The sequence below is a fragment of the Alexandromys fortis genome, unplaced genomic scaffold (assembly GCF_014885135.2).
Source record: "Alexandromys fortis isolate MF-2015 unplaced genomic scaffold, M_Fortis_MF-2015_v1.1 scaffold_38, whole genome shotgun sequence".
In the NCBI taxonomy this organism is placed as follows: Eukaryota; Metazoa; Chordata; class Mammalia; order Rodentia; family Cricetidae; genus Alexandromys; species Alexandromys fortis.
This window is the reverse complement of record NW_026067916.1, coordinates 433836-448382: the sequence shown is the minus strand read 5'-3', so window position 1 is coordinate 448382 and position 14547 is coordinate 433836. Positions and strand designations below refer to the sequence as shown.

At 41.2% G+C, this 14547-nt stretch overlaps 1 protein-coding gene across 11 annotated transcripts in view; it reads right to left on the bottom strand.

The window, feature by feature from the left end:
* Window positions 1-14547, bottom strand: part of Adam22 (ADAM metallopeptidase domain 22) — a 202363-nt gene that overhangs the window by 111040 nt on the left and 76776 nt on the right. For all 11 annotated transcript variants that reach the window (XM_050139756.1, XM_050139758.1, XM_050139759.1 and 8 more), the window contains exon 4: window positions 1834-1900. In XM_050139756.1, coding sequence (XP_049995713.1) covers window positions 1834-1900 — 67 coding nt within the window. The remainder of the gene's footprint in view (window positions 1-1833; window positions 1901-14547) is intronic.

The following is a 14547-nucleotide window of genomic DNA, read 5'->3' as shown; positions in this document are numbered from 1 at the left end:
CTTTCACATCCTAGGTGCCAGGTCTGGGGGCTCACAGCTGTAATTTCAGCGACTTTGAGACCGGCTCAGACTACAGGAATAAGTCTCTTTCTCAAAAAACAAAAATATGAAAAGATATGTGTGTACAAATATACAATTCATCTTTTAAAGTCCATATGAATTAATACTGGATGTCTTGGGCTAAAATTCCAATGCTGTCACTTCTTAATCTACCTTGGGCAGAATTCACAAACTTCACAGGCCTTACTTGTTTACTTCATAAAAGGGAAATAATACATATCTCCAGGAACTGTTGTATTGATTATGGGAGGGAACAAATGTCTCTGGCGTCCTATAAATACTTAGATAAGAGCTATCATGATTTATAAAGGAAACCTAATTGGAACACAGGTGTAGACCTAGACAAACAATAAAATTCATATCGAACACAAAATGTTACATTTAGAATCTCATTGTGATTTTTATTGTAAGAAGTATATGTGATTATGCATGTGGACATGTGTATGATGTTCACACACATGCACATGTGTGCCTGTGCATGTAAAGGTCAGAGGTCAACGTCAGGATCTTCTATAACGTCAGGGTCTTCTTTTGAGACTGAGTCTGAGAGGCAATGAACATCGAGCTAAACAAACTGGCTAAACCTAGCTGGTCAACCGGCCCCAGGACTCCTCTGTCTCATCTCTGCCTCCGCACTGACGGGCTTCCAGGCGGGTGCCTCCTGCCTGGCTTCCACACAGCTGCCGGGTACCAGAACTCAAGCCCTCACACTTGTATGCTAGACATTTTGCTTGACTGAGCTACTGCCATAGCTCACAGAACTTATTTTTTAATGGATCAAAAATGCGCAAAAGTAAAAGATGAAACTTTTGTCTCATTAAAAGAATAAAATTAAGTATCTGTTTTGTACATAAAGACTTTTTATAACCTCGGAGGTGAAAGTTATAAAGACAGCTATAAAGGAAAGAACTTTAAAGTTAGGATTGTGCAAGATAAAACTGCATTCAATGAAACCTAAAAGGCCCTAAGGGTCCTAAGCGGTTATTTGATAAAGATAATCCACTTGGGTGGATTTTACTTGCTCTAAATATAAAATTGTAATCAACAGTAGAATCTGGACTATGAGAAACTGCATAAAATGTCATTTCTGCAACAAGTAAACTTATGAAAAGATCAAATAAAGCTTGAGACAAGTTAAAGCACACACAGACAAAACTAAAGAGCCATGTGATTTGGTGATCAAACTATAAATCACGGTGCTGAAAGGACAGCCTCACAGTGAGGATGGTTTTGAGGAGGCTCTGCAGGGCAAGGAGGCGGGGCTTGGATGTAGAAGCAACAGGTGCGCTGGACGACCAGGCTCTGCAGCTTGAACAGGATGGACCTCATAGGCGCCTACTTTTAATAAGTCATCAGTCCATACATGGTTTACGTACATCTCTGTTAGTATTACATTTTAAAATATTTTATATTAAAATTACAATTTTACCAAAGCAGCAATGACATTTTCCGTGGGACCGTATTCCTCTCCTAGCTTCATATGCATGCCCTAAATCGAATGCGCCGCACTTGACTTTTCCCAAGCACAAGGCTGTGACAAGTGAGCAGAGACCTTCCAGAGACTGATGCTAGGCATGCTTTACGGCACGTAGAACTTCACGTAAGGAGTCCACCTTCCAGAGACTGACTGCGAGGCATGCTTTACGGCAGGCAGAATTTCACGTAAGGAATCCAGCTCAGTTGGTAGAACGCCTGTTCAGCGAGCACCCAGTCCTGGGTCCCAAACTCAGTGTTTAGAAAGATTGCTCCCAAAGGAAGGAAATTCTCACTTACTTTGTTTTCCACGACCTTGCCTCCACGTTCAATGTGTCTCTCTACATAACCAGAGGACAGCAACTCACTACAATGAAAAAGAGATGGCAATTAAGGAGGATACATACTGCCGCTGAGGTTGTCGAGCACACTCTCCAGGCCCTGGGTTTCAGTCCCAGTACTTCAGGGGCGGGGGAGGGGTGGCTTTAAATAGACATCACATTTGTAAATTTGCATCAGTTTCACACATATCTACTTTAACAATTCTTTAATTCATACTTTTAAAACAAAATCAACACTTTGCAGAGAGGGAAGAGGAAGGAAGGAGGCAGCAAAGAGGAAATATGCTAGACAGCTAGTGCTTCTACAAGGAAAGAGAGAAAACCGAACGGCCTCCACCACCTGTTAGCCCACGGCAGAGCACAGCCGATTCCCCCACTCCGCACCCAGGCTAGGAAATGGTAGCAACACCAGTATTTTGTTTAAAAGATATTTTAGTCATGTTTTTTTTACTCTAGCTTTCTTACTACTCATATCTTACCAGATGGGTCATGTATGCTACTTTTTTCTTATAAATTATTGGTTCCTATCACACACAGAAAAAGAAAAGGAATGGGGAAATTGTTGCCAAGATGGGGCAGCAGGTAAAGACCTGACAACTGCCCAGCATCCCAGCTGCCCAGCCTGACGACCTGACTTCAGTCCCTGGGACTCACATCGTGGAAGGACAACTACCTCTCCCATGTTGTCACATGCACACTGACACCCAAGCACCACATTTACAGACACACACACACACACACACACACACACACTAATAAAAACAAAGAAATGAAAAGTAAAACCTCATCAACATTTTGAAGCTATTCTTAAAGTCTTCTAAACAATCTTCTTGCGTGAGTGGATGCTCACCTAATTAGATACTTATCTATTTACTTACTTTAGACAATGTGTATTGGTTTTTTGCCTAAATGCATGTCTGTGTACCACACTCATGCAGTGTGCATGGAGGCCAGAAGAGAATGTACGATATCAAGGAACTGGAGTTAGAGATGGTTGAGACCCACAATGTGGGTGCTGGGGATTGAACCCAGGTCCTTTATAAGAGCAGACAGTCAGCCGGGCGATGGTGGCGCACGCCTTTAATCCCAGCACTCGGGAGGCAGAGGCAGGCGGATCTCTGTGAGTTCAAGACCAGCCTGGTCTACAGAGCTAGTTCCAGGACAGGCTCCAAAGCCACAGAGAAACCCTGTCTCGAAAAACCAAAAAAAAAAAAAAAAAACCCACAAGAGCAGACAGTCCTCTCAACTGCTGCACCATCTTGCATAAGAAAACTACTACTAAAGAAGGTTCCTAAAATATACACCTGCACATAATGAATTTAAGTGGAGATACATAATGGGGGAGAGAATAACCCAAACAGACATCACATGCCACCCAATTAAATCCCCAGTACCAGAAATGGGATACAACTCTTTCAGTCATTGTCAAAGGGGTCCATAAGCACCCCTAAGTCATCACAGACTATTGGCAATGCTGCTGGTTACTCTCGCGAACCCACTGCTGAAGGCAGCACGTATGCACGTATTTGAACATGGAGGAACTGAGGTTGGGCTCTCCTAGAAGCTTCATCCCTTGTGACTAGCATTCACAGTGCTGGAGAAAAATGAGAGGAGAAAAGTCATCATCAGTTTCACCCGGCAACAAACTGATTTTTTTCTCTCCCCCAGAAGTTATCAATTACATATAGCTTCTTTGTTAGACGTGGGACTCTGCGTCCACTTCCATTCTCAGTACTGAGATTTTCTCTGGCTAGAACTTGTCGAGGTCTTGTGCATGCTCTGGCAGGCAATCTCTATGAGCTCATGCGTGCATGAGTGTCTGGAGAATACTGTTTCCTTGGAGTCATCCATTACTTCTGGCTCTTACAATCTTTTCACCGTTCTTTTCTATAGATCCCTGAGCCTTGAGAGAAAGGGAGTGAAAGACATCGCATTTAGCGCTAATGCTCCTAAGTCTCTCCTGTACATATAGCCCAGTGATGGGTCTCTGTGTTACTTATCATTTACTGCAAGAAGAAGCTTCTCTGCTGAGGACTGAGCAATGCACTGGTCCATGGGTATCGCAATACATCATTAGGAGTCATTTCACAGTTATGCACCTTTAGCGGAATAATAGTAGGTTTACTCTAGATAGGTTCACGGCCTAGCTCGTCTTAGGTTCTTGGCCTCATTAACAGTGTCAGGGATGGATTCCGTCTCACTGAACTAGCCTCAAATCCAGTTTTAAATTGGTTAGTTATCCTCCTAACATTTGTGCCACTATTGTACTGGTGGGTGTGTCTTCTAGGCAGGTCACAAACTGCCTGTCTCTTCACCCCAGAGTTGTGGTTACAGGCAACCCTGTCCTTGTAGCACTTGTACAGCCGATCCTTTTCCCACTGAGCCATCTTCCCAGGGCCAAAAAGGTCTTTAGATATTTTAAAGCACTAAAATATAAATAAAATTACCATGAATAACTAAAAAGAATACATGAGGCTATAAATTTTTAAGGCCACTTTATTTATACACGCTGAGCCAACTTTTTCAAAATCTTCTAAAAATGGTTTTATGAATCATTCAAGTCAAGTTGTCCCAACTGCAAACCTCTGAGCCCACGGCCCATCATGAGCACACGGTCCGTCATGAGCACACGGCCCGTCATCATGAGCACCATGCCTACAGTTGTTTGAAATGTAAACTAAATGTACAAGTAAGTGCTGCATTAAAGCATACCTACAGTGTTGCAGAATCTATGACTATACGCTCAAAACTAAAGTCCAAGTGTCATTTACTTTTGAGAATGTATATTTATATTTCCCCTTCACCTGTCATGTATGAGTGTTTGAGAGAGACAGTGTGTGTGTGTGTGTATGTGTAAGTATGTGTGTGTGCTTGTGTACACATGTGTGTGTGGGCACATGAAGTTCATCAGTTTGCCTAGTGTTGCGGGCTAGTGAGCTCCTAGGATCCACTTTTCTCTGCCCCTCCCTACAGGAATACACAGCCATGTCTGGCTTCTTATGTGGGTACTGGGGGCTCAAACTCGGGTCCTAGCGCTGACAGAGCAAGTGCTTTTATTTACTGAGCCGTCTGCCCACTCCATGGAATAGGTTTAGCTCTTCGCTTTAAGTGAGAGCCAGCTAAGATGTGCTAGATTGTGTGCTGCAGACTTATAAAAATAAAATAAAATAAAATAAAAAGTAATTACTATCAAGATATTTATCATCTTATTATAAATTCCGGGGCAATTATAATTGAATTTTCAGTTAACATTCAGCTCTGTTAGATGAATAAACTTGAGCCTGTGTGTGTGTGTGTGTGTGTGTGTGTGTGTGTGTGTGTGTGTGTGTGTGTGAGCGCACACACGTGTGTACTTTGAGACATTTTAAGTATGGATGACTAGGTAATAGGTAAATTGCGTTATATGTAGATGCCATCTATCTATGAACTTGCCCAATAACTGAAAGAATAACAGTTGCACAGACAACTAGAACTAGCAATCTTTTTCTTTTTTTAGGTCACTTCTGGGCCTTCTGGGAACCCTCAGAAGAGAAGGCAGATGCAGCGTGAGAGAAGCAGTATGCGGAACCTCGTACGCCTCAGAAAGAGCTCGTGTGCTCCCCCTCCCCAGCTCACTCTCTATTCTAAGTCTGCGAACCTCTCTGCCCCTGGATGTTCGCTCTGTGCTTAAACTGATTTCTCTTTGGTTTAAGGGTTAATTTGTTTATCTACCTCTGAGGCAGCCCTCTCAGTAGCAAGCCTGGAGGCTGCCACTGACCACATCAGGGTACTTACAGGGCTGGTCCACCCACAGCACCACTAAGAATAAGGGCACTTTGTTTTCTAAAATTTATCGTAGTTCCTATGTGCGTATAGGTATTTTGCCTACAGATATGTCTGTGTACCAGGTGTGCCTGGTGCCTACAGAGGCCGGAAGAGGGCATCATAGCCACCGGAGCTAGAGTTACAAACTGTTGTGGGCCGCCATGTGGGTGTTTAGAATTGAATCCAGGGTTCCTGGAAGAGCAGCCAGTGCTCTAACCAATGAGCCATCACTCCAGCCCCAAGAGAATTTTTAACTTTCTGCTCTGTCATCAATCAGTATAATGGTTGGGCTGTTCTCTTAATTGGCTCCTCTAATGGCCCTAATGTAGCTGCTGCAATTTCTAAGAACCTCATGAAGACAAATATATCCCAAGACTTAACAGAATGAAAGAGGGAGGGGGAAGGAGGGAGGAATGGCTAGCCTATAGTCCACGCTTCTTTAAAGGGAAACAAATGTTTCTTTTCCAGAATTGCGTTACATGGCCACACCTAGGTCAGTCCTTTGACAAGGACATTAATCACTGAATACTCTAGAGTCTTCTTCGGGGAACAGGAAATCAGGGGAAAAGGGCAGCAGAAAGAATAACTGTCGCACAGACAACAGCAGCAGCCTTTCTCCTTCTTTTCTTAGGTATGTTAAATATTTCACACATTTCTAAGTGTTTTGGACAAAATGGTAATCTATGTAGTGCAGACTCACCTCAGACAAAACAGGGGACTGCAACAGCATCCACACCACACTTGGTTAACTCAGCCTGTGTCCCAAACAGGATAGGCTCTGGCCAGAATTCTACACGGAGTTCTCCCTTGGCTTTGATATTGTATGACACATCTCCCCCGGAAATGGGGCGGGGGTGGGACACTACCGCATAGAGGCAATGTTATTAACATAACCAGCCAGGTTCCAGCTCTTGGGAATCTGAGCTAGCAAATTCCGGGAAGAGGGAGGTGCATATCTTTATGCAACTGATAAAGGACATTGAGGCTGGTCTCTAGAAGAACATAGTGGCCATCTTTAGGATAGTCTTTGGGAGAACAACAGGGGTAGCAGCAGTAATAATTATTGTAATTTCTTAAAAACAGTTCTTAAGTATTCTAGATTTTCAAATTTCAAGGGAACATTTTCATTCGAATTATAAAATCCAGGTGAGAAGACACCATGAACCACAAGGAGAGTGATTACAGCAAAGATAAAGCCCTCCGCTCAGGAACCATGTAGCCATTCCAAACAAGCATCCACAGCTACACCCACTACAAGGGAAGGCCCTTTGTAATTTACACCAGAAACAGTGTGTGCAATTCCATTTTGTTTGTTCGTAGTTTGTGAAAGTATGCCAAGTATTCTTATTTTAATGATTGGACTGGAAGACCACCCATTAAGGATGTCATTGTGCCTTCTACTGAAACATAAAATAGTACTTATTGCCATCAACAGGGACTAAGTACACTCTCATAAAGTCTCACGAAGCAGAAATAATCAAAATTGTCTTGTCTTTTTCTTCAGAACATTGTTGTTTATTTATTATAAGGCAAAGCTCTACTTGGATCACTGTGAACATAGGAAATGAGACGGTCTCCATTGCATAGAGAAAATGCTATCTTACCAGAAATGTACTAAGAAAAGTTCATTCATGCGGACAGCTTACTTAACACCTTGTGTATGGGTGCTTCTTTATGAACTTCAAAAGATAAGACCAATTTTTAAAGTTAGGAATGTATTCTGAACGCTACTTCTCTTTTCATTGGCATGGTGTAATAAGCCTAGAACAGTAAAACCAATACAACGTACGTGCGTTGAGTCAACACAGAACGTGGTAGCCCACATCTGTAATCTAGGTATCCACAACGTCAAGGCGGGATTGCTGCATGCTTGAGATCAGTCTGAACTAACAAAGGAAAACCTTGTCTCGAAGATTTTCTGTCAATAATGACCATGTTTTGTTTGCTGGAAACTATCACGAACCAGAAGTAGCTTGTATAATACAAAAATTGGGGAGCTGAGACCCAGTATTTGATTTTCCATCTGCCCACTGCCATTTATTGGCTATGTAACTTTGGATAAATCATTTAATCTTTATGAATATAATTTGTCCATGATTAAAATGGAGACTATAAATTTGATATGACAGTAAGCCTGCCTCTAAGTGATTTCACATGATTTTGATAATCTTGATTTCAACCAAACGACTAATTTGTATCTACAAATCTTTCTCTAGAATTTTCTGTTGAAATTTTGTATCATTTTTATTTTTTTAGATTTATTTATTTTATTTGTATAAAGGCTTTGCCTTCATGTATGTCTATGTGCCACGTGCATGCCAGGTGCCCATGGAGGTCAGAAGACAGTATCGAATCCACTGGAACTGGAATATGGATGGTTGTGAGCCACCGCGTGGGTGCTGGCAGTCGAACCTAAGTACTCTGCAGAACAAGGGCTCTACCTACTCCATAAGTACTTCTCCTTGAATGCTGGCTCTTTTCTGGGTCGGGCCACCACTTTGTCAGGTCCTACCTGCCCTCTTTGTGGTTGTGATAGGCATATCATCATTGTTCTTGCCTACTGAATTTTCCAACTATGTCAGTAAAAACTAGAAACCATGTGGAGATCAGCCCTTACTCTTACTATTCTTGTTCTCCCTGTTACTTCTTCTACTTCTTCCCCTTACTCTCCTTCTTTTTTCTTCTCCCTATTCTTCCCCTTATTCTTCCTCTCCTCAGCACCCCCTTTTGCTTCACTTTCTCCCCTCATATGAAAAAAATATAGAAGATGCAGAGGTAACGTATCTGAGTTAATTTTCTTACCCTCAGATCCTCGCCTGCCATAGACATCCAGTTCTGAGCCCTGAAGGGGTGCTGAGGTTGGTACTCAAGGCCCTGGTCTATATCCAGCCCCTTGTTGGGGTTTTTTAACCACTGAAGCTACCTATGATTTCTCATTGCCATTCACCTCTGTCTTGTCCAGTTAAACTGCTTGTGTTCTGTGATCTCAGGAAAATCATCCACTTGCACTTGCTTCAAACTTTCCAGTGCCCCCTTTCTCACCTGCATTATGTTATACTTTTTATAGTGAAACTTCAACCATGTTAAATTTAACTCATCTGCCAAAGCCTTGCACTTCGCCACGGCATCCATTCATGACCACAGTCATGACTCCCTGATGACATTTCCAGTCTACTTTACGCCGCTGTTCTTCCACAGTGTTCACTAGAATTCAAACACATAGCTCTCCTAAGCAACAATCAACTGTGTGCCAAAGTGTGTCCTAGCAATAGCTTTAGGATGACAAAAACATGCAGACATCACCGTATCCAAGTTATCATAGTAACATAGCCATGCTCGGAAGAAGTCAGAGTCTTATGTTTTTAAGTGCTATACTAGGAAAGACACACCACTTCCAGTATGCTAATTTAATATGCATAAGAAAAAACGAACAATCTAGAACGTCCTCAGGACAACTACCTAACCTCAGGTGCTATTCCTAAAATGTGACCACAAGACTGAGATTAAGAATATGAAGACTCTTTACTAAAACCTCAGAACGACTTTAGGCTGTTTTCTCAAGGCCATATATCAATAGAAAAGCCTTTCCAAGACTCCTAAGAGCCTGCTTACTCCCCTAATCAAGGAAATGCCTAGGGAATCCCTGTTCAGTGATAGAGATAAAATCCAGGCCATCATACATGCAAAACAAGGGCTGTCCCATTACATCCCCAGCTCTATAAGGATCTTAAAGGTATGATTCATAGATATGATCAAATAAATGAAATGTTAATAAGAATCTTGAAGACATTGTCCCACAGAGCCTTGCTTGCAGCCCAAAGTGGAGAGGGGCTATCTTAAAAACATTTATAAATATATTTTGACTAATGGGGATAAATTCAATTAAGATTCACATTAATTTCACCAAATTAAGGGTAGTATTTCTAGAATGCTAGCTAGGATAAAAAAGCAAAGTCATTTTAATTGTTTATAGTCAGAAGTTGGGCCTGGAAAGATACTTAAGCTAAAACGTAGGCCATTTCATATATGTATGTATGAAGGTGATCAGAGAGGGAGGCTAAGACCACAAAGAACCATTCCCAAGAAAGAAAAAAAACCCTAATTAATCATCCCCAGCCAAGGTGATGCACGTCCCTATTTACAGCCCTTAAGAGGCTGAGGTCTGAGTTGAAGCCAGCTAGGGTTATGTATTAAGACGCCTCCAAGACAAGTAGGAAATATCAACAACCAAATAAAATAAATCCTCCTTTACCAAAGTGGGAGAACCAGGTGACATACTTGGCTCAGGGCCACATGTTTTCTGGATCAGTGGCTTCTTGGTAGGTCCCATCTGTACGCATTTGGACAGCGCTGTCTTTTACAGTCATCCTGTCCTCTATCTTCAGCTTATATGGAATAAATAACTTACTTTTTAGGCCCAGTGCTTATACCTGTTACCCTTAGAAGCCCTCCTGATGCTGAAACCTGATTCAGATGCTGAGACTCTGACTCTTGAAGTTTCTCTTGAAGCTTTAATGGATCAAAGAATTCAGTACCTCTTGCATAAGTGAAAATATACATACTTTGTGGCCAGCAGAAGTTATTGATTAAAAATGGCTATTTTCATGGCCACTCCACTCTTAATGGAGTATAGATCATCTCTTCCTTCCTCCCATATCTGAGCTGGCTCTTATGTAATATGAAAAAAGTGATCCTATGTATCATCTTATGGGTCATCATATTGTATGACCCAATGCTTCTAATATATATATATATATATATATATATATATATATATTATAATCTATACATATGACAGAGAGAAACCTCTTTTTTGAATCATAGCAATATGTTGTCAGGAAGCCCAAACAACATGAGGAAACAAATCATGTTCCTAACCAACAGCAATACCTGAATTCCCAGTCAACACTGGCACTAATTTCTTTTCTTTTCTTTCTTTCTTTCTTTCTTTCTTTCTTTCTTTCTTTCTTTCTTTCTTTCCTTCTCTCCTTCCTTTTCTCAAGTATAACTTGCATTTTATTTTTCCAATGTGCTCTTTTCTTCTGGCCTTAGAAAGCCACTTCTCTACATGGACTTTAGCAAAGGTTGTGGTGCAGCACCAAGGTCTAAACCATGGTGAGGGTGTACAGTCCTTTCAGTCTTCACGAGATCAAATCCTGACTGCCTGGTTATGAATGGCACAGCTTACACGGTAATGCATCTTGACATAGAATTTAAGAAGCACACAAGCATTGAAGACACTTGCTTCAGAAATGTCCCTGACAGCAGCAACCTCTACAATGTTCCAAATGATGAACTTCTTAGTGGCCTTGTCCTTGGGCATGCACCAGGCGCAGTCTGCGCAGCGATTTGGCTACGCATGGTCTCAGCCCTTTTTTGGCATGACTGTTCTTTCTTTTATCCTTTTCTCTTCTTTCCTTTTTAATTTTTGTGGCCAAGGTCATTTGGAATCTAGAAACACTATTGGATTTTAGAAACACTAGTGCCCCAGCTAGCGTAAAACCTATCTATATAGTCCATGCACAGAAATATGCAAAATAATAAATCTATCTGTACAGTCCATACACGGAAGTATGCAAATAATAAACTTATCTGTACAGTCCATACACGGATGTATGCAAATAATAAACCTATCTGTACAGTCCATACACGGATGTATGCAAATAATAAACCTATCTGTACAGTCCATGCATGGAACCATGCAAATAATAAACTGTGAGGCAGAGGCCGATCACACATTCCTGTTCTCACACTTAGTAACTGATATATTAAAGAAAAGCAACGCATTTTCTTTAGAGCAGTTCCCAAATAGTTGAGATAATATGACTATAAAGGAATCATAAAACTTCCAACATGATTATAAGCCATCTAATAAAGATAGGGGTCACAATGAAAATCAAAGATATCATTGAATGGTTAGCCATGAAAAGCTTATTAGAAAAACATATGGATAACCCACGTTTATTTTACTGAAGAGAGATAAATACTAAGCTGAGAACTTTTTAAAGAAAGAACTTTGACCTTTCTCTTCTATTTTATTCCATGTACCTCTTCTTCCAGACCCTACCAATTCATCTTCTCTCTCTTACACTTTTACATTTCTTACTCCTTTTAACCAAGAATTAATTGTCCAATACTATTCGGGAGAGAACTGTCTTGTTGAGAGTCCTCACTATACAGAAACTAGCTAAGTTCCTGGGCATCTGTAACATCAAGAGTTAATTATTCACCCTTCAGCTTAGTTTTATGCCCAAATTACTAACTATTCCCGCAGCACATAATAACCAGTGTATAAACGTCCTGTTGTTTATGCTACATGAAATTCAAGCTACAAAAGTGAATTAAAAGCTTGTCCACGACATACATTTTGGTTGAGAGTTCCATTTTGTTACTTTCTAAGCTGTAAACATGAAAATTCCTCCCACTTATGTACTTACAAGGGAACTACGGAACATGCTTGTGCTGAAAGAACATTTTTACCTACTGTGGGGGTCAGAAAAGGTAGACCCATGTATTTAGTTGTTTGGTCCCCAGTTGGTAGAACTGTTTGTAAAGGACTGAGAGATGTGGCCTTGTTGGAGGAGGTGTGGCCTTAATGAAGGAGGTATGTCATTGGGGGTAGGCTTTGCTGTTTCAGAAACTCGCACTGATCCCCACCCCCTCTCTCTCCATTCCTTCCTCATTCCCTCCCTGCCTCCCTCCTTCTGCCTGCTACCTGCCGATCAGATGTGAGCTCTCAGGCTGCTCTAGTACCACGCCTGCCTGCCTGCCTGAGGCCATGCTCCCCACTATGATGTTCACAAACTAATCTTTTGAAACTGTAAGCAAGTGCCCAATTAAATAGTACCTTTTATAGGTTGCCTTGGTCATGGTGACTCATAACAGCCATAGGAGAGTCACAAAGACAATTACATTCTACCTAAGTCAAAATCTGATGAAAATTCAATGTGCATGCTCAGAATAAATATGCTTAGTGAACATAGAGATGGGGACTGTCATTGATGTTAGCTCTTATTTATAGACTCCTTATTTCTTATAAAGTAAAGACTTCTAAGTCTAGCTTTGCAGTAGGGTCAAAGGATTGTAAAGAAAAAAGCCAGATCATATGCACATTACAAAATCAGGACTTTCTAACTTTACTATAGACTATAAAATGTCACCAAATGTGAATGTATAATCAAACTACATTTTACAAATACCCTAGTAAGCATCTATTAGCATATAATGATGTGTTACATATTCTGATTGTTGTAACTCATTGCCACTTTGATAATCAGGGATACCAGGGAACACACAAGGGTAAAGCAATGAAAAGGAGCCCCGGGTGAAATGTATGGAATTCAACCAAAGGCGACAGACACACTTCTCTAGGACTAATGCTATTGACTTAGGACACTTTTCCATATCTTTATTTATTGTTTGTAACATGGGCTCCAGGAATAAAAGTTAGGTCCCCAGGCTAACACAGCAAGCAACTGACCAACTAAGTCATCTCCCCAGTCCCATTTTAATGTTTTAAATTTGAATTAGTTCTTTGAGAATTGCATAAAATGTGTCTTGCTTTTATGCACCTTTCTCCCTTAGTTTTTCCCAGATCCAAACCCTTCTTCACACCTCTATGTCCTTTTCTTCTCTTTTTTAAAAAACCTATGAAGACCAATTTGTGCAGCCCAGATATTCTTGGATGTGTGATCTTCGACTGGTCTACATCCCAAGGCTACTCTCTTGGAGGAAACTTGACTTTTTGTTATGTTTTGTTTTGTTTTGTTTTTTGTTGTGTTGTTGTTGTTTTGTCTCTCAGCGGCTAGCAATTGTTGATAGCTCTGCAAGTAGGAATGGAATTTCATGTCCAGCTTCTCTCTCCATGTTGGGACTTGGTCTTCCTCAGACCTACAAAAGACTTGTGAATACTGTTCACAACCACCATGAGTTCACATGTACATTTGCCCTGCTGTGCTCAGAAAACACCATCTACTTATAGTTGACCACCACATCTGGCTCTTAGACTGTTTCCGTTCCCTCTTCTCCAGTGATCCCTATGCCTTGGAGAGAAGGGTCCAGTATAGATGTCCACTCAAGGCTTAGCATTCTGACATCTCTTATTTTCTGCACCCTGGCCAGTTGTGGGTCTCTGTGCCATATGCTGCAAATAAAATATTCCCTGATGAGGACTGAGAGATGCATTGATCTATTGTACAATGATAAATGATTAGGAGTCAGTTTTAGACTATACCATTTGAGCAACATAATAGTAGTAGGTTCTTCCCTACGGTACATGGCCTGTCTAGCCTGATAATAGTGCCAGGTATAGGTTTCATCTGATGGCTCAAAGAATGAGTTCAACCTGAAAGTGGTTGGGTACCCCTGGTATTCATGCCACTGCTGAAGCAGTAGACATGTTGGGCCTGTCAATGTCTTAAGTCCCAAGTTTCACAGCGGAGTAAAATTGGTGATTAATTTTCTCTTTTGAGAGCTGGCTCACCACCTTCTAGCACTATGAAAACTAGTCAGTCAGGATGAAGCGTCTAGGCCTATGACAGTTTGATTTCTCCATGTTCTATGATTGAAGCATGCAACGTCTTCAGTAATAGGGTTTTACTGTTAAGGTTGTTCTGGAGAGTAATGAAGTCCTTTGGCAACAGCGTGTACAGTTTTGGGAGGTCTCTGTCAGGTTTAGAGCATCCGGAGCGTAGCCAAGCACTTTGGCAACAGTCTTTAAAGATTTGGGATATCTATGGGATCTCACTGGCCAACAACTCCATCTAAAGAAGCAACCCATTCTCAGCACTGGGCCTTTTATTTGTTAGTCTCTGGTGTCTAGTAGCAGGATTACTGTCTTGCTAGAGGCTAACTGTACCTTAACATATAT